Here is a 21,529-nt window from a genome sequence, read left to right as displayed (position 1 = left end):
GCGGGAATCGTATCAAGCCGTCATGTTATTTTTGTTCAGTATTGTTTAGCATTTCATCATAGCAAGACTTACGGCTGAACAACGTTTACAAATCGTTCAACTTTATTGCGAAAATTCCCGTCAACTTATTGTCAACATAATCGGTCTACTGCGCATACTCTTCGCAACACCATCACCAATCGTGAGACCCAGCATTCCTTATTGGATAATATTCGACTGAATAGACCAGCACGCAGTGAAGAAAATACAGCAGCCGTAACTGAGTTAGTACACGAAGACCGTGGTGAGTAGATTCGGCGCCGTTCGCAAAAACTCGGACTGACGTATGGAACGACTTGGCGGATTTTACTTCGAGATCTTAAATTGAAAGTGTACAAAATACAGCTTGTGTAAGAACAGAAGCCGCTGAACCTTCCTCAGCGACATCGATTCGCTCGATGGTCTCTTGAAAAGTTCCAAGAAGATTCGATGTTTTCGAGCCAAATTTTGGTTCAGCGATGGAACTTATGTATTTCTGGCTCAATGGGCAATGTAAACAAGCAAAATTGCCGCATTTAGAACGTAGAGCAACCTGAAGAGATAGTTATCGCGCCATGATAACCGACTATTTTATACCTGAGATTGAAGCTCGAGATATCCACTACATTTGGTTTCAACAAGACAGCGCCACTTCCCACACATCGCATTAATTATTGGATTTACTGAGAGCACACTTCGGTGAGCAGATAATTTTCACGTGTTGGGCCGGTGGATTGGCCACCAAGATCGTGTGATATTTCATCATTAGACTTTTTCCTGTTGGGTTATGTAAAGTCTAAAGTCTATGCGGACAATCCCGCTTCAATACAGGTCTTAGAGCAAAGCATCACGTGTGTCATTAGCCAGTTACCCGCGACATGTCTGAACGAGTCATCGAACATTGGACTCAACGGATAGACCATCTGAAATGCAACCGCGGCCAACATTTAAAAGAGATAAACTTCAAAATCTAAATGACAAAGAATGATAATAAATATTCCGCATTGAATTTGAAGTTTCTATGTTTTTTCTTTAAAAAAGTAGGGAACCACGAAATAGATCACCTTTTATATCAATGAATATGTTCGTCTATACGTATATAAGCGAACTAGTCTCTTAGTTTTTAAGATATTTATCTGATATTTTACTCACGTCTTTTTCTCCTCACGTTGCACTCATTTGTCAGAATCGCGAAGTCCTTGGCTGCCATACAAACTAAACCACTCAAATCAATTTCTTGGAAAACTTTTTCATTTGACAAGATATCTTGATAAAATTTTATACAGATTATTGTTCAAAACGAAGCTGTAACCTCCAAAGCTTGGCATATATTATTTTCCACGGCAACGGTACAATCTCCGAGAGAATTGCTCAGATCGAATCATTATAGCCTATAGCTTCCACGTAAACTGATCAAATTAAGGTAAAGATCCTTACCTTACCTACCCTTTTAAGCTATAAGAAATGAACCTGTGAAGGGTATTATAACTTCGAAGTTAGCGTTTTCCCTTTTTTACTATTTCTCAAGTAGTTATCATGGTACTCTATTTTGCTCTTGGAAACTCTTTGCCCTCTGTTACTTATAACTACATACATTCATCCATGACTCTTTAGGACTGTTGTGTAATAACGGGTTATCTAAAAGAAAGAATAATGAAGTACTTACAGTAACCGAAAAAATAGTTTTATGCCAGAAAATATTTTTATGAAAAATTAATGATTATAACTTTTTTATTTTAATTATTTTTTTTTAACTAAATTTAATAATCATTGCAAAACCATTTCACTAAAAACTTAAAAAATTTATTATTCAACATTTTTTTATTAAAAAATCCTTCGGCCTGGCAATAAAGCAATAAAACGCTCAACTTTTTTATGCGATTTTTTGCTTCATTCTAGTAATCACTAGAGCATACAACAACAAGAATGTAACAAAATTTTACTGCCTTTTAACACTTGAAGAAAAACAAAATAGCATTTTTATGCCCATTTCCGCTGTGCCGGCTCGAACGGAAATTAAAATACGAGCAGTACCCCGCACTCTTCATGGCCCGCAATCCTGTTCCAATTGCTGGCGCTTGCAGGCAACATTTTTATTATGAAATCTAATTAACACGCTCGCCGTCAGCGGCCAACAACAACCATTGCAAAGCCAAAGCGGCGACATCTAAGCCAACAACTAATAACGATTGCACACACACACACACACACACAAATGTGCACGCAATTATAAGTGGCCCAACGGTTGGACAGACATGCGGCCTGAATGATGGAGAGCAGTTGGCCGACCGGTGTGCTGGGTGTGTGTGCGTGGGTGTACAGTTAGCTGCGCCCTTTTCCAATTGCAATGCCTACAGTGAATTTGTTTTTGTTGTTGTTGTATGTTGTAGATTTCTGTTAATTTATTTTTTACTTTCGCTTATTTATTATAGCTATTTTTTAATTGTTGTTTTTCGTTTTTATTATAATTGAGAGTTGTTGTTTTTGTCATCGCTCTGCAATTCATATTTCGCGCTCGTAATGTGATTACGTTGACGTACGTGAAGTGGTCATTTGTCCGGTCCGATCGGAGCTTTTTCATCAACGGGCGGTCGCGCAAGCACAACAACAACAACACAGGCGAGTAATGTTCATATCTCGCTTGTTCAGCGTTCGCAGCTGATATGTACAACAACAATAACAACAACAACAACATATACCAACAAATGTACAGACACTTGTTGCTTACTCTCACATGCCGACATTTTTGCTCTTGTTGTTGTTGTAGCAATTGTAATAATTTCCATTTTCAATTTACTCGCATGTGCTCATACATAAATGGCTCTTTATACATATAAACATATATGCATATACGTATGTATATATGTATGTATGTAAGTAAGCGGGTAGACAAAATTGAATGAAAATTCGGAGCAGACGAGATTTTTCATTTGATTTGCATATTTATATGCATAAGAGCACATACCATATGTTTGTATGTGTGCATTGATATGTAATTTCGTGAGTCTGTCGGAAAAAATGCAATTTGTGCATTAATTGCCTATCGACGGACTGTTGCAGATAAATTGTCTTCCAGAAATATGAGAATATAAATGTATGTATACATAAATCTACAAATATATATCGTTTGTATGTAACAATGTTGACCCAGACTGACAAAAAATACTACATTTTCACGTATTTGAATATAAAACTTTATTATCGCTCCTCAGCCAATACAAGTATAACAGTTAATGAAAATTGTTCCATACGCTAGTTAAAAGCCTCGGCTGGGGTGGCCTTCGCTGCCTTGGACAGTTTCGCTTTTCATAAACCCTTGTCCCGTCGCCAGTAATGTTGCATTCGATGAGTTAAGAATCCTCAGCTTTGTTGCCAACCATCTCTTTTGCGTCATTTACTTGAAGTCGTTTTGTAAAAGATTCAGAACTTTTGGTACGAGTCTAGCATTGCCACGCTTCATATACAAAACATTAACCTAAAAGTGTTGAGTCGATCCATAAGGGATGTTGATGTATTCTATTATCAATCTACGATTTCTTTAACTTTTTCGATGTTATCGTCATAAAAAAAGTTGCATGGATGACTCGACCTATCCACACCTCTCATTCGATCTATAAACTACTCGTGCTAAAGCTATATTATTATTCTTTATTCTTTAATACAAAGACAAAGTTGAACACGTTATTAAAAAATAGGAAATTCTTCTTCTACCTGATTGCAACTGTAAAGCACGAAGTGATGTTGTCCATCCCTATCACCCCATAAGAGATGTTTCTTCGCCTCACAAGCTCCTGCAAATTCGAAACACAAACTGAAATCTTGCAGTCCTTCTCCACTTGATTTTTTCAACAAAGCGAGAGCAAAACTTTTTCTACTGCTATGATAATGAAATCTTTCAGAGCTTAGTATTTAAACTGTAAATTCCTTCACCCAGACCGCCAAGATCCGCCTCATCTGTAGTTGTATTTGCTTCACTACTACTATCTTTTCACACTCAGTTCAAAATAGTCCACTATGATAAAGCTCATATTAAGTATTTTCACTCTCTTTCTGGCCATTATAACGACGAAATACAAGACTAGAATTCTCTTAATTATTACTAGATGAGCTTGCTTCTTGTTCTGGTTTATCACCACAATTTTTTCCTTGATTTATCCAATTCTCCGATTATCTTCTCCAACATTAGATTGTAGAAATGGTACGACACTCTTTTGCGCTATCTGAAACCTCTTATAGCATTTAGCAGCTCGGAGAAATCCTTAACCAAGTTAACTAAGCAGATTGTCCATATTATTTCAAAAAGACGTTTAAGTGTTAAGCGAATTATAATTTCGGACGAAAAATCGGCATAGAATAAACTCCTTTTCTTAATTTAAGGAATGTCAGAGCTTGTTTTAATAACGACAAATCGACGACGGCGTGTTCCAACCTGCCAAGTCTAACTAAATGGTATTTTCAAATTGTGTTAAGGGATTACAAGGGTTTCCTTGAGTAAAAAATGCCCTTTTGTAACAATTTTTAAATATTTTATTAGAAAGGCTTCTTAAAGGTTCCAGAACTACTATTACTCAGATCAACTTGAAAACTCTAGAGGTGTTATAGAATTTACTCAGATGATTTTTTGAAACTCGCAAACTCATGTACCACTTAACGCTTTTTATATATTTCATCAATTCTAGACTTATCAGGTCAAAATTAACATTTTAATCGTTCATTCAAACGTTCTACGAAATCTTATATGCAATATTTAGCAAGCAGGTTCCTAAACTGATGGCTTAACTTGTAGTTCATACTCTTTGCGGTTTGGGCCGCATAACTTAAGTAAGTTCGAGGAATCAGGCGGTACATCAACTTTCATGCTTACTACTGGAAGCACCTGGTAGGAAAAGTAAAAACTATATTCTTTCTTCTAAAGTCTAATTTCTATTTCTGATTTCTGAAAGTGTTTGAATTTTTTACAGAACTGAATAACTTGCGATTTTCTACGCAATATCTTAGACAAGATTTTCTTTTGATTCTGGTCCCATGATGAACTCTATATCGGTTCCAAATACCCGAGACTCTTTATTAGCTAATTAAATAAAGAGTTCATTACATTGCACCTTAGAGAACTTTGGAACCCATTCAAATCCAAGTATATTTCTATACTCATGTTAAGCTTGAAAGCTTTGTTCCAGCTTATGGAGTAGCCCGACCATGCTCCCTTCACTGAATTACTATCCATGGCTTGAGTTTATCTATCTATACATAAGTATTTGATCACACGCCCCTCTTACCGTCAACACGCGTGTCAAAACCCGCTCAGCCGGCTTCATGTCATGCCAGCGTGTGCCGTTCAATCAGTTTTAAGTCTTATACCTTTGCCAATAAACCAAACACAAAACTTAACAATCAACAACAATGTGTACAATTGCAGAAAAATAAATGCAACAACACACACACCAACAACAAATATCAATCACAACAAAGCAAACAACCATAAAGTGCTTACAATTCGATTTGCTCGCAGCCAACAATGAAGCAAGCGAATGTGGCATGATGGTAGTGGCAAGCTTTTCGATTGCACAAAGGTACAATAATAATAATAGCAAAGCAATAATAATAACAACAACATAACACACGAGGAGAGTGTAGTTGAAGTATACATGAGAGCATGCAACAACAAGAGACCGATAATTGCAACTAAAAAATACAGTACACAAAATGCATACACTCAAGTGTGCTGCACTTGCCACATTTTGTTGCATGCAACGAAGTAGGTACTTGTAAACTGTTAGAAGTACATATTATGCAGCTTATCATTCTGCGAAAAAGTTTGTTGTTGTTGTTGTTGTTATATTTTTGGTAGCCACCGTTGCGACTAACGTAGACGTTGTTGTTGTTATTGCTTTTGTTGTTTTCTGGTCAACGAAGCGTAGTTGGACGCAGTTGTCTAGCAAAAGACTTCAACTCTCGGCAAGACAAGTTGAATGAACACCTGCAGATTACACACAGACATACATACACAAATGTGGGTGTCCACTATTAGATACACACACACATATGCACGCTCAATCATTGCAGCAATTCGTAAATGTGCCTACAATTGAGTTATCTATCGAGTTATTGGGGAGAAAATTCGTAAAACATAAATAAGTTAACTGTGAGTTTCGTTTATTGCATTCCTCATGCCACAATCCAACCAATTGACCAGCTTTCTCGCCCCCTCACGCTGCACACTCCCCGCTTGCGTGGGCTATTAAGGACTCATGACGACTGAAATGGCAATAAGTTGAAAAGTTGCAGCGACAAAGGACAATCAAATAGCTGAAGCGAAGACCGGCAGTGATAAAAAGTGGCAGGGAGAAAAACACAGCGCATCAAAGCCATGACGATTGTCCAAATTCATTGTGAACAATCAGACACAAAATTCGTTGATGAGCCTGTGCAGTTCTTGTGTGTGATGTGTCACATTTGTGGGCGTTGGTTGACTTGTTTGGGCTTTTTATCACATTTGTCGTGGGCGTTGTTGTTGTTACTGCGAATAATTTGTCGTTAAACAAATAGACTATTTCTTGCAATTCTACACCCGAGTTCAACTTGTATTTTTGGGTCCATGAATGGGTCATAAAACCAGTTTGGATTTTTATCGATCTCAAGTCACCTTGTGTTCCTCAGATCTCAGGTGGAACGGTTTTGTACTCTAAGGACAATAAAACGCTTTATATTTCGAGTAGGTTGGGATCATAGCGCTGCCTTTGATAGTCATTAGACAGGAGCCAACTGTCATAATAAACTATCTGTGAGCATATATTATCGAACAAAAGTCGTCTAAAAGCGGTCATTGGTATAAATTATGTGTTAAACTGTTTTGACAGCAGATATCTGATAGCCTTCTGGTAACCGTTCTGACAACTTCTATGCCAGCTAACGGTTAAATCACCGGTTAGTTAACCAACAGCGCTACCAGATATTTCTGTTAAAGTTTCTAAAGAGTCTAATGATTCTATGAGTTTCGTTAGAGCGATTTTACAATTCTAACCGAAACTGTTGTGTAGGTGTGATCTTTTATCCCTTTCTTACGCAAAGGCCTTATGAGTTGCAATATTTTTACAATGGGTTAGCTTTTGCGCTAATTATTCCAATGTTTTGAAGAAATTGCTTGGCAGTGATCTGACAACCCTTCGGATAAGTGTAATCTGACAGCTGCCTGATTGACACTTAGCATCCATTTTATTCAAGCCTACTGACAACTAGCCAAAAAACTCGAGTTTCCGGATTATTTGGCGTTTACTAGGAGGAAGAACTTTGAAATCGTTTCTCTACTAAATATTTAGTACTTTTTTCAACTAATCTTAAACACCGTTTTTTGAAATAAATTATTCTTTTGAACTACCTTAATATAATATCGAATCATCTCTTTTCTAGAATATTATAGTTTAAAAAGTCTCCAATTAGAACATTTTTTCATGCAGAGAAAGTCTTAAACTGGAGGTTATGGCGAACGAGAATAACATATACTACTATATACTACTGCCGACTTCCAATACTAGATTCAAAGTGAGATGCTAGAGAAGTAACTCTTATAGACGTTTTTGAACCGAAAACTTGGATTATTAACTTTCAGGCGTTGGTCTTCGAAATCACAGAGATTGCGCAAATCTAAAGTCATCATCTCTTCGCATAAACTGAGTTCAAGAGCTACATATGTTGGTCTTAAATACTCGATTCCGAACGAAACAGAACCCAACCTTACTTTTCATATGCCTGTATGAGTTTTTCATTTATTTCTAATGGTAATTTTTCGGTTCCTTCACCAAATATATGTATACCTACCATATTCGTATGTGTGAGAAGATGTACCACACAGAAATATAATAATGAAATTATGGCAATTCACAATTGTTCTGCTCTCGCCAGTAAATCATTTTGCTGCCCACCACACTCCCCTAAGCAGTCGTTTGCGCAATTCACAAGTTCACCTTTGATATTTCGCCATAAACAGGCGTTACGTTTGTATGTATGTTTAAGACTGTGTTTATCTCTGCTCGTCCGCTCGTTTATTGTCACTACATTTACTGGCTACCTGTCGATTTCTTAAAGTCAAAGCGCAATCGTTTATGGCCTTAGTTAAACAGGGTGTGTCGAAACTATGTTGAACAGGTATTTAGTTTGTGAGGCAGTCAGAAAAATATGGTTTGCATTTTTCCGCAACTGTTATCACTGAAACTTGCGAGCTTTCTCGAGATTAACCTTAAACATTATATGCCCTACTATATAGTAAACATTTGTGGATGCCTAAGCATAGAAGCTTTAACTATGTTCTGTAGATATACTTGTATTCTATATATAGAGATTTTTCAGTTAAAGTACTGTAGATTATCATGCGATGAAAGCCAGACAATGATCAAAAATCAGATAAACGATTTCAATAATATTATAAAAATAGTCATAATATCCAGTTTGGCTTTGTAATCTTCCTGGTTTCTTACATTTAAGAAAAAAAGGAGTTTCAAACTCGAACAAATTCTCTTTCAATCTCAAAAATCTTAGAAAAATTATAAAAAAATATGGAATTATATTCCAAAAAATGTTGGAATTTTAAAGTTACTCAAAACCACAAACAATTTTGTATCACTCCGCTAAAATGTAGGCAACCAGGACCCTGGAATGCATACTCATAGGCGCAAGATGTAAAAATTTCTTCTGACTCACCCTGTATTCCATAATTTATATGAGTGTTTATATAAATTGCCTTCATATGAATTACACACGGGTACTACATACTTCTATTCAACGTTATGATTATCTATGAATGTTCTTTTGTTTATGAGCCATGGACCTCAATATACTAATACACACATACCTTATATGTGCATGTGTGTTTATACGTTGATTATTCGAAACGTGTTTATACATAATATAAATAACCTGACTTTATGCTATCACACCAAAGCTCCTTGTCAGCTTACTTTACATACATACCTTGCAGGAAAAATCTATGATGTTATACGCGTTCAAGTTTTGGTGTTAATTGCATCTCTATTTGTTGATTTCTCAATTAAGAGAAAATGTCCGAAAATATTCAATTTTGCATAAATTTAATCTTTATATTCAAAAATTAAATATTTTTGCTCAAAATGCGTCCAAAACTATGCGTCTCAAAATATTTTCCAGCTTGAACAATAAACCGCAAATGAATTGTCGCCTACATTTGGGCGCATTTATACCGAAAACTGTTGAATTGGTGCATATTATTCCTGCTGGGCACTCTAAACTATTTGTAAATTTTCGAAAATATTTGATTTTGCATAAATTTAATCTTTATATTCAAAAATTAAATATTTAAGCTCAAAATGCGCCCAAAACTATGCGTCTCAAAATATTTTTCAGCTTAAACAGTAAACCGCAAATGAATTGTGGCCTACATTTGTGCGCATTTATAACGAAAACTGTTGAATTGGTGCATATTATTCCTGCTGGGCACTCTAAACTATTTGTAAATTTTCGAAAATATTTAATTTTGCATAAATTTAATCTTTATATTCAAAAATTAAATATTTTAGCTCAAAATACGCTCAAGACTATGCATCTCTTAATATTTTTCAGCTTGAACAATAAACCTCATAAGAATTGGGCGCTTTCATATTGAAAATTGTTGAGTTGGTGCAAATTATTCCTGCTGGTTGCTCTCAAAACTATTTGTAAATATGTATCATGTGTACTACTTCTTCAGACCTACATATATTGACGAAGTAGTACAGATGTGCCTAAATATTTGTGAAAGTGTACATACATACGTGGACACATTTATAGTAAATGGCATTTGTGAAATGTCATAAAATTGTATTATTGCATTTGTGCTTGATTTTATTTCCGTTTCCGTTGTTGCCGAAAATTATGATGGTTATTGGGTAACTCAAAGCGCTTACTGTTAAATATACAAATGCAGTAATAAATAGATATATGTAGTATGTTTGAGGTAGTGTATGTATGCTTCCGACAATTACGATATTTCATATACCTTCCACCTAAGCTTCCACTACAATGTGTGTTCAGTTCATATGAAATGCACTTACTTTGGGTGATTTCGTGAATTTAAGTAGAATTTAAAGCATAATAAAAATACAAATGAACTTAAGGAAGGGTGTCTACCTACCTTTGACTTATATTGTATTGATGGAAATGAAAAGCTATTCAATAGAGTAATTGCATATTATTTTATAGAATTTTTTCGCAGCCAACTTAACACTTAACCGTTTTACAGTTACAATAGCTGATAGATGGTAAGGCTTGTTTGTACAATTTTTTTTACATTTTTTTGAACGGGTTACGTGTTGTATGGAAGATGAAAGGTCGAAAACAATATTTTTGGCATATCTTACTGTTTTACTATCAGAAGTGTAAAAATGTAGTTCAAGCAAGACGAAAATTATGTGATGTGTATGCAAAATATCGCTCCGGCAATTTTGATCTGAAGTCCTGGGAGCACTCTCGAAGCCGATGTGTCGTTGGTCGATGCAAATCACTGAATAATAACACAAAAGATTTTTGAAAGGTTAAGTTTGTCTAACCCGACTCTTCATAAGCACATAAAACGAGTTACTTTCGAGACTCATCATATGAGTCCTCATGTTTTTAAAGAACGAAATTTTCTTCGTCGCATTAACGACTGTGATTTGCTTATCAAACGTCAAAGAAGTGATATATTTTTGAAGCGCTTTGTTACTAGCGACGAAACTTGAGTTGCTGACAAAAATATAAAGGTGTAGCGATCAACCAGGAAAATGCGAGACCTCATACAAATTTGGTGACACGACAAAAGCTTTTGGTCACCTTGAATGGAGTGTGCTCCACCGTATTCTTGAAAATTATATCTCTGTCTCTGAATAATTGTTTGGATGGGAGAGGCCTCACCGCAAATCAGTACGTCAAAAGCCACTTGAATCAGGATCAAGAATTTTATGACCGTGGAGTCTTGGAATATCTTGGCCGAAAGATGACTAAATTATAATCTCATAAAATGTTTTACACAATAAAAAATTGCACTTGAAAATAAAATGAAATTGACTAAATGTTTTGAAGTGAAATTTTTGGAACGAGTTCGATATATTATCCTATTATTAAAAATTAAATCGGTAAAGTATTGATATTCGAAGAAAATCTACGATCCTAATCATTCCAGTAGAAACTTCCACAAAATTTTTATGCAACTTAAAGCGATTTCAATTTATTCTTCGTCCTATCAAAATTTACAGCGAACAAAAAATTCACCATTTAATTCTTCAACTTCGAGCAAGTCTTCACGTAAGACGGGAATTGTGTGAATACCGAAACCAAATCGCTCACTGCCGACATATTGCAAGTGCCATAGGCGCCCGGTGTGGATGACAACTTCTTCGACAAGGTAATCGTCTTACCAATCTGACCCTTCAGCGTCAGCATTTTACCCAATAACTTAAAGAAACAGACGATAGGAGTATTCTTCTTGGCATCAGTCTGATCATCCAGAGCGCCATTTTTGCAAACATTGCTGTTCAAATGGATAATATCATTGCAGGTGTTCACCACAGCTTGTACTTGATTAATCACAGCGTTCAGGTCCTTCAAAGCGGCAGTGTTACAGTCCTTGAAGGCATTGAGGAAATTAACGCCTTCATCGCGTATGCTCATCACACGGCGTATGGTGCAATTGACACCTTTGAGAGTACGCAAACTGGCAGTAAGAGTAAACCATAATATACCGAACACGCTGAATGTATCCGCATCGCCAAGTTCATCGGCGAGACCCAAAGGAGCGAACTCCGCTATTTCATTATCCTCCACCGAGTAATCGATATCGGCCTGCGGAAAAAGGGATATCAAAATTTTCAATGATTGACTATGTCAAGTACATAAGTAAATTTGGTAGTACTCACCGTGGCGTATGCCAAGCACAGGACGAAGGCGAGCGCAAGCACAGCTAACTTCATTGTGATAGGTTTGTTTGGTAGTAAAAGTTGTGACTGAAATTCGTTAAGGCTATCGTGCGCTTTTATAATGTCAATGTCAACGAACGAAAGACACAAAAACATAGTTGTTGGATTAAATGCCGCTTAACTGTAAAATGATAATAGTATCGTTATCACCAAATTTGGTCGAACAACTGCTTTGCCGGCAATGTGTTGTGTTTACGAAAATTGTGAAGATTAATGAAGAAAATTGTCGACTATCGCAAAATCGAAAATCCGTTAAGTTTGTGTGCTTAATTGCGGCCAAAAATTGTTTGCATAAGAAAACATTTGCTTGCCACAAATATAATCGCAAAAAAAACAACAAATTATTTTTACAAGATTTTTAATGTCAAAAAATATTTATCGTGGATCTTATCATTATATTTATGTCTAGCCTTAAAATTCTTTTTTAAACTGTATGTTGTGGTATTTAGTGTCGAATCAATTATTTATTGATTAAAAAAATATTTACTTTTTATATTTCCACTTGTAGTAATGTAATATCACGGTATATAAACTGATAAATAGACCATTAGTTATTATTTCTACATTAGATAAGTAAAAAGATTAGTTTAATTAATTTACTTCAGATATGCAATGAAAATAAAAAAGTGTATTAAGGCATTAAAGAGCACGTGCACAAACAAGCCTTTTTTCTAAAGAGTTCATAGTATATATATAGAATTATAGGTAGAATTATAGGTAGTTATTATAGTAATAGGGGAAAAATCTTTCTTATTCATATATTTGATTTCACAATTCGCATTTACTTTCTTCGTCACAGTTGTTATGTGAACAGACCATGTTTATAACCTGAACAGGGTGAATTAAATTTGCCAAGAACTCTGTAATCTGCTTGTTGGTCGGAACACTATAGATTATCCAAGACAACGCTATAATCCCCGAACAAACTGTTCAGATCAGACTAATGTAGCATATATCTACCACACAAACTGACTAAACAAAATGAAGATAATGATCTGTTTACATACCGACTGGAAAGCATCGTTTCACACACTTCAACGCGACGCCTTCTTTCCAAAAAATTCAATGTTTTCGGTACCAGTCGAGATTTGACACGCTTGAGGCCCAAAACATCCTTCAAAATGGTATTGGCTGAGCCTTTCGATATGCCAACTTCATCAGCAAGGTCTCTAATTGTTAATCGACGGTTTTTCAACACCAAATCTTTGATTTGTTGAACGTGAGCTTCGTCGGTTGAGGTTGATGGACGCCCTGGACGCTCTTCGTCTTCGACACGTTCACGGCCGGCCTGGAACTCACTATACCAAAAGGCTTTCTGCACCATCCTCAACGTATCATCAGCAGAAAATTGATTCCGTAAACAAAATTTAATGCAAATTCTTTGCTCAACAAATTTCGACATCGCAAAAAACGAAAAACTCACTTTTAGCAGCTCACAAAACGACACGTATCTCAAACACTAATGAATATTTTGACATGAAATTTGACATAAATGTGACTGACAGTACTACCAACCTAAAAAAAAAAATAATTCTCTAAATCCTTCGACGCGCGCAGTTTAAATTCAAATGTTACCATATTTTTTGAGCACAGTAGTATATCTTTTTATGTTATAACCAGGGCACTTTGGAAGGGAATAATGGCTTCAGTATAACCGTAGTTAACGTTTTTTCTTAATTTTTTCGGTAAACTTACAAAACTGTAACTGAAAAGAGTTACTTTAAATTTTATTACTCAAAAACTGTAGAACTATTCAGAGAATCTCAACAAATACAACAGTATTCTGATGATGAAATTATTGAAATTGGATCAAGAGTCTAGTACCGGGTTTTCCAATTTTCAAGATCTGTATTTTTTTTCATTGTATTCAGGAATGTTTATAATTACATAAAGGAAATATGGACCCAAGAAAAACGTTAACAAATTATTCTAATTTATTATAAAAATAATCACTCTCCAATTGCAATTTTTCGTGCGCTTTTGTCATTATATGATCGTAATAATCGTAGACCAGTGCTCGCTATTCGCCGAATTGTTGAAAATTTTGGGCGGACATTTTCTTTACATAATGTTCAAGTGCCTATAAGACAAAGAACCGCTCGAAGTAATGAAAATATTGCTGCCGCTCAGGCAAGTTTGCTCGATTACAAGAGGTTCTCAAGAATTGGGACTGTCTCAAACCACAACCGGATGTTGAGAATGGATTTGGCTTTGCAGCCATATAACATAAATCTTACTCAACAACTAAAGCCATTGGACCACCGTAAATGTCGTGAATTTACTGATTTTGCCTTGGAACAATTTGAAAACCATAACTTTTTTTTTTAAATCATCTGCTCTGATGATGCTCACTTTCATTTAAGTGGTGCGGTAAATAAACAAAACTTTCGATTCTGGTGTAAATAAAATCAATAAATTATTCATGAACAACCATCAGATTCATCTAAATTGACAGCTTGGTGGAATTATCGTACCATACTTCTTTCGAAATGAAGCTGGTTACAACGTTACTGTCAATGGAGAAGGGTTTAGGTCGATGATAACCAATTTTTTACAGGCGCAATTGGAAGAAAGTGATTTTGACGACATCTGGTTCCAACAGGACGGGGTACGCGCCACATAGCACGTGTAATCACCGAGTTATTGCGAGCAAAGTTTGATGATTCGATTGTTTCAAGAAATTGCGACATTGAATGGCCTCTAAGAAGTTGTTATTTTAGGCCATTAGACTACTTCTTGTGAGGTTATTTGAAGTCATTGGCAGTAAACGAGACCCACTTCAAGCTTTAGAAGTCAATATTGAACGTGCTATTCATGACATACGATTTGCTTTAGTGGAAAAAGTATTCGAAAATTGGGTTCATCGAATTAGTTCCTGCAAAAGAGTTCATGGAGGCCATTTGAATGATGTTATATTAAGTACTTAATAGTATCGATTGTAACAATTAGTACGTTTGTCATTTATTTTGTGCAGGTCAAAATGAAAGTAAAGTCCTCTCTCGACGAACAAAAGCCAAACTCTATAAGTCGCTCATAATTCCCGTCCTGCTATACGGTGCAGAGGCTTGGGCGATGACAGCAACCGATGAGTTGACGTTACGAGTTTTCGAGAGAAAAGTTCTGCGAAAGATTTATGGTCCTTTGCGCGTTGGCCACGGCGAATATCGTATTCGATGGAACGATGAGCTGTATGAGATATACGATGCCATTGAATTAAGAGACAGGGGCTACGCTGGCTAGGTCATGTTATCCGAATGGACGAAAACACTCCAGCTCTGAAAGTATTCGACGGAGTACCCGCCGGGGGAAGCAGAAGAAGAGGAAACCTCCACTCCGTTGGAAGGACCAAGTGGAGAAGGACCTGGCTTCGCTTGGAATATCCAATTAGCGCCACGTAGCGAAAAGAAGAAACGACTGGCGAACTGTTGTTAACTCGGCTATAATCGCGTAAGCGGTGTCTACGCCAGTAAAGAAGAAGAAGAAGTTCAAAATGAGATATTCATAAATTTTGTGCCGCTGCCGAACATTAAATGGATTTAGGACAGGTTTTGAAAGCAGAAATCTACTAATAAGTTTATAATTGTCTAATGCTAGGCGATTTTTATACCATAAAAGCTCTGTAAGTGCAGTGAAACTTTGTTGCTATATCTTATATATAACTCATGTGATCCAAGTAATTTTTTAGAACTTTTACTTTACCATTTAAGATTTTTTTAAGAAAGTTTAACTTCTAAGAAATTTCAAATAAAGTAAAGTTAAACTGTCATGAAACCGATGAGACTTATAGTCGATTTTGTATAGTTTTCAGTAAATTTAAGTGACCACTGATTTGTTCAATAGCCCTATTGGAGGACATCCTTATTTCAGGGTCTTTTCACATGCATTTATATTGCTAGACAGCTCACTATGTGATCATAAAAGGATTATAATTCTTTTTTGTAAGAAAAGGCTTTTTTTTAAATATGGGTATATAAATGTTATCGCAAATGGAATTGGAGAGAGTTTTTAAGATTTAAGGTCGAGTAAAGTACTAATACAAGGAAGATTATGTAGGTTAGTGTATAGCATGAAATAAGTTATTTTTAGTATTCTAAATATTTTTCGGGAAACAGATAGATTTTACCGAAAGAAACCCTTTGAAATTCAACCAACTTTGAATTTTAACAAAGACCTGAATCTCTCTTATGAAATAACTAAAACTTTCGCTTAATCCTTATCCTTCGAATAACTTTCCAATTAATAATAATCGTAATTCTCTTATTTTCCGCGTTAGTTAAGTCATTTAAAAGCTTCTTGTATAGTCTTATTTTCAAGCTATTTTACGAGTTGTCCAGTGTAACTGCTAATCATCACCAGCTCTCATATTCACTTACAAACACATATGCGGATATAAATGTGTATGTTCAAGCTGTAGTCCTGATTGCCGTGGCCACTTTGTTAACGTCTGTCCTATTGCTTCGTTTCTATTGTTCTTTTCTTAATGTTATTGTATCCAATTACAAATGACGTTTAGTGTGTGAAATGAACAAAAGTAGAAAAGTCAATTATACGCAAGACACTGAAGTCCTACTTTGCTATGTTATAAGACATACCCCCAGTAGGAAAAATCAGCAATATTCATGGAAGAGTGAGTTCGACATTGGGCTTAATACCAAGTAAGTTTTATATTTTAGAATTTTTTGTAAAAAAAAATCTTTTTTATACATACATAGTTAATATTTGGATTCATAAATATAGAGAAAGCAAGAGAATGAGAGATATATATAAAAAGAAAAAGCGCGCTCTCACAAATTTTTTTCTCATCAAAGTAATATATTTTATGTAGTCAATTGATCTAACACTTCTTTCTTCTGGCATAAATTGACTCGCTTCTTAAATTTTACCGTTAAGAAACACTTTTGAGGGATTTTGAGAAAACGTAGCGAATTTTGGCCTACATTTTGGCGCAAAGTCAAAGAAGTTTTCAATAACATGAGGTTAGAAAATAGAGCTCATAACAGTCCACCCATTATTTATGCTTCTAAGAGAACATTAAAATTTTTTATTTCCACATTTAAGGAAAAGCTTTCGAGGTCATTATAATAAACTTTTCCAACAAGGTCATCACCTCGAAGCCACAGAATGCCATTGCACTCTCCTAAACGCCTGTGCTACCTTCTTCCCACCCATCGGCGATTCTTTATCTTCGTCACTTGCACCTCTGGCTTTCGCGCGCCATTGCATCGAACTAATTTTCAACGTTTGCGCTTGTTGTTGGTCACACAAACGCCAGAGCGCGCCAAATAGAAGAGAAAATGCGCTTTCTTAGCTAATTGGAATTGAAACATAAATTAAAAGTCGGAAACAGAAACACATTCGCCAAGCAGCGCTAGCACAAATAAACAATAAAAAATCACAACAACAACAATAGCGATAAACCTGAGCTCCTCAAAGTTGTAGTGGAACTTAAGCGAAAGGAGCTCGCTCTTGTGCAAGTATGTGCGTCAGGATATTACGAAACGTTTCATTTTACGCCCGTACCAGGCATCGAGTATCCGCTGGCGCCTCACTTCTCAGCCTTACCGCGCTTGTCACGTTGCAACTTTTGTGGTAATGTGCGAACATTACTATTACTGTTTTCTGTTTTATTTGCTGTGACTGTTGCTGTTGCTTTTATTGTTGTAGTTGCACAACAAATGACCGCCAGGCGGTACTTCAGGCTTCGTTGATTCGTCTTTTGCTGTTGTCAGAAGATTAACTGTCGGCAATAATTTTGCTGCGCTTCGACTTCCTTTTTTCTTCTTCGCGCGCGTATAGAAGACATTGGAGCCCCCTATGTTGGTTAATATTTCATCTAGGTGCTACAGTTTGCAATTGTTTTTGTATGCTAGTTGTATGTAGTTAAGTTGGCTGCGCCGAAGTGCGACTGTCAAAGATGAATGTGGGAGCAATAAGCCTTTGATTGGTTTCGATATAAAAATTTACTGCCCAAGTGTTTTATGGCAGCTCGACTGCTATGTGTGAACTGTAGATACATACATATGTTATAACAGTATACTTAACGTTTTGGTTTATATGTAAGCTTTGATGAAAATTGTAATAAAACATATTGCAGTTTGAGAGTTTGAGTTAAGCTTTGCTATTGTAATGATGATTACTTTCCAAGTACTTTTGTGCCTTCACACTTACTTAGTTGGAAGGTGCTCTCTCACAGTAGATTTTTATTAAAAAATAAAAAATTAACTTCAAAAATTAATCAAAACTGATCACTATAATTTACTATACATAATATATGTATATTTTGTAAATTCGCACTCATATATTATATTGTATACACATAATATATGTGTTACAAAAACATTAAGAATGAAAAGAACAAAAATTGGTTTCTCATTATATCCTGGACAGGGTACATCAAGTTTTCCACAATGTCTGAATAGCCAGACGGAAGCGTCAGAGATTCTATAAAACATATGTACGAGTATGTATAAATGATCAATTTTGAGATATCGAAAACTGGACTTAGGACTTTTCTAAAAGCTAACAAAAATGTAATTCACCTCGTAAAATGTAAACAAAGTGGCCATATGTAAACAAAAAGGTCAATGGTCTCATAATAAACAACCGGATCATTGACCTCAAAAAATGTAACAAAAGGATCTTCTTCTTAATTGGCGTAGACACCGCTTACGCGATTATAGCCGAGTTAACAACAGCGCGCCAGTCGTTTCTTCTTTTCGCTACGTTGCGCCAATTGGATATTCCAAGCGAAGCCGGGTCCTTCTCCACTTGGTACTTCCAACGGAGTGGAGGTCTTCCTCTCCCTCTGCTTCCCCCGGCGGGTACTGCGTCGAATACTTTCAGAGCTGGAGTGTTTTCGTCAATTCGGACAACATGACCTAGCCAGCGAAGCCGCTGTCTTTTAATTCGCTGAACTATCTCATACAGCTCATCGTTCCATCGAATGCGATATTCATCGTGAGATCACTGACCCCAAAATGTTTACTAAAGTTGTGGAATTCGCTAAATGCATACAAAGGTTGTGGACTTGGCTGAAGGTAAGCAAAAGTGTACTTGACTTCATAAAATGTAAACAAAGGGGTCACTGACCTCAAAATTTAAACAAAGTTTCTTGAATTGGCTAAAGGTATACAAAGGTTTTGAACTTGGATAAATGATTTGGACTTGGCTAAAAGTATACAAAAGTCTACTTGACCTCGTAAAAAGAAAAAAGGAAAAAAGGTAGTTAGTTGCCTTTGCAATATGGAAAGGTTTGAGAACTTGGCTTATCATTAAAATTAAAAATTATCTATATACATATGTACATATGTATACCTTTTGACATTTGTTGCCAGTGCAAAGCGCGATCACTGTCAATTCTTTTTCGCAGAGAAATGGTATGAAGTATATCTAGATATTACACCATCGAAGTTACATACATACATACATATATCGAAAGAAGTAAAAAAATATATATTATTTTTTCCAAAAGCGCTTCTCATCTTCTCCCTACATATCTCATCGGTTTATTCGCCACTAAGCTGCTCACAGCTTCCACGACTTCGGATGTATGGTAGTAACTATTTATTTTGCCGCCACTTCATAATATTATTTTATATTCAAGTCAACTTTCCGCGAGTTACGCGACTTCATCTATCACATAAATGATGTGAAACTTTCCGTAGCCAACAAGGATAACACAAAATGCAAACAAAAAACAATGTATATATGTATATAAAACTGAAAACAATTATTAAAAAACTCAACAATATTGCAAATGAAATCATTTTTTTTTATTGCCGGTCAGTGGAAGTTTCACAATTTACAAATTGCTTTTAAATGGGCTGTAAAAAAAGTTTTAATGAGTTTTCAACGGACGCCATACCGCTTGGCCAGTACTCGGGGACTTAACACCTACCTAGCTATTATAACATAGATAGAAATATATATCTATATATATATGGTATATATGCAACTAATATATAGTTTAATATATGTGAAATTAATAACAACAAAATACAATTAAGTGAGGTTAGAATGAAGTGAAAAATCTGGAGGTTGACTTCATGATCCACAACTTAATACGATTGCAATACGAATTTACTATTATTTTTCTGTGAAATCTGTTAGCAACTCGAACCCAAAATAATAACAAAAATCATGCGTTCTTTTACAAAAACAAGAAAGTTTTTTTGTACCGAAAAGGAGACGCACGCCCTAGTAAATCACATTTGTATCACTTTGCTGGCGCGCTGGAAGGCAAGCGGATTCAAAATATATTATATACCTTTAATAATATTAAATATTTTAACAGCAACAAAAATAGCACCCTAACATTCGTGAAAATCACTAAAAAGTTAACGGAAAACGGAAAAAACGACAAACAATCATTACAAAGAAAATGAATTTATTGAAGACCAAATGGAAAATACAAAAAAAAAAACACAATAAAAATGTAAACAAGTAAATGAAAAGTTAAAAAGTCATTATAATAATAACAATAACAACATCATTATCGACCAAATGAGCTTGGAAGTACAAGTTCAAGTCGGAAAGTTTCTCAGTGCGCAGCAGGCGAAATTAAGCGCCGTATAATGAAATTGTCGCAGCAAAAAATATTGTGAAAAACAATAAACAACAACAAAAACATGGTAAAATAGTAGCGGCAAGTGAAAATGTTGGCGCAGAATATGTTTGTGTCCACCCTGTTCACAAGCAAAATGTATCAAAATATTGCAGTAGGAAATTAATTTTGGCGCCCACCCGCCCATTCACTTGCTATCTGCGAATGCTTCGCCCTCGATATTCGCGTGTAATTGTATTTATGGTAGTTTCTTTGCCACTCCTTCGTTATTATTACTTTTTTTGTTTTGTGAGAAAGTACTTTTTTAATGTCGTTTGTAGTTGTTGTTGCCATTTTTAGGGTCGTTTACACATAATGCAACATTTAATCTAATTTCTTGAAAAAATAAAGCAGTGCAGAGAAAGTGAGAATTTGTGATAATTGCAAAACCAAGTTTCTTATGGGATTAATTTAAAAATAGAAATACTTCTGAGTATCAATTTCGTGCTATTTTCTATAGCTATATGTATATTCGTCTGTTTTATTTCAAAATTTGTACGTTCGTTTAAAGAAATCCTGTACAATTTGTAGTTTTCTTCAAAGTTTTGTCCACCTGCAGCTATAAGGCTTAGCTTAGCGAAACAAAGAAGAAGCAAGATATTGGATTTAGAGGCGGCTGAGGCGCAAACTTCTCAGCCTCTTCCAAATAGCTTTTAACCGTTCTTTCAACATGAAGCCGAACATTATCATTATGGAAAATTTTTGCCTCGTGTCTAGTCGCAGATTCGGGACATTTTCTAACAATTTGATGAGTTGTTGTCAGCGGCATTCCACTGTTTAGGTTTCACTTCGTTTTAAGATGTCATAACTCAGCACACTCTTCTGATCTTACTAAATACAAAGCATTACCTGATGATCATGAATATTCAGCTTTGCAACGTCACGTGAGATGGTTCGGAAAGTGAAGAACCGACTTGAGCGAAATCCACGACGAAGTGCCAATCAAATGGCT

General features: G+C 35.6%; 1 protein-coding gene across 1 annotated transcript; it reads right to left on the bottom strand.

Annotated features, from left to right (window-relative positions):
• Positions 1-11,199: 11,199 nt before the first annotated feature.
• Positions 11,200-12,006, bottom strand: LOC126762483 (uncharacterized). Its single transcript, XM_050479259.1, has 2 exons — positions 11,916-12,006; positions 11,200-11,841 (listed from the first exon to the last, which is right to left on the bottom strand). The coding sequence occupies exons 1-2, from the start codon at positions 11,967-11,969 to the stop codon at positions 11,275-11,277; spliced, it is 621 nt and encodes a 206-aa protein (XP_050335216.1). The 5' UTR covers positions 11,970-12,006; the 3' UTR covers positions 11,200-11,274.
• Positions 12,007-21,529: the final 9,523 nt, after the last annotated feature.

The sequence above is a fragment of the Bactrocera neohumeralis genome, chromosome 6 (assembly GCF_024586455.1).
Source record: "Bactrocera neohumeralis isolate Rockhampton chromosome 6, APGP_CSIRO_Bneo_wtdbg2-racon-allhic-juicebox.fasta_v2, whole genome shotgun sequence".
Lineage (NCBI taxonomy): Eukaryota > Metazoa > Arthropoda > Insecta > Diptera > Tephritidae > Bactrocera > Bactrocera neohumeralis.
The sequence above is the reverse complement of the archived record's forward strand: the minus strand, read 5'-3'. Positions and strand labels throughout refer to the sequence as shown.

Bases quoted from the DNA above. Each gene is read 5' to 3' on its own strand.
- LOC126762483 (XM_050479259.1), bottom strand. From the start codon at position 11,969: ATGAAGTTAGCTGTGCTTGCGCTCGCCTTCGTCCTGTGCTTGGCATAC. The intron at 11,842-11,915 runs GTGAGTACTACC...CTTTTTCCGCAG, and splicing joins TGTGCTTGGCATACGCCACG to GCCGATATCGATTACTCGGT.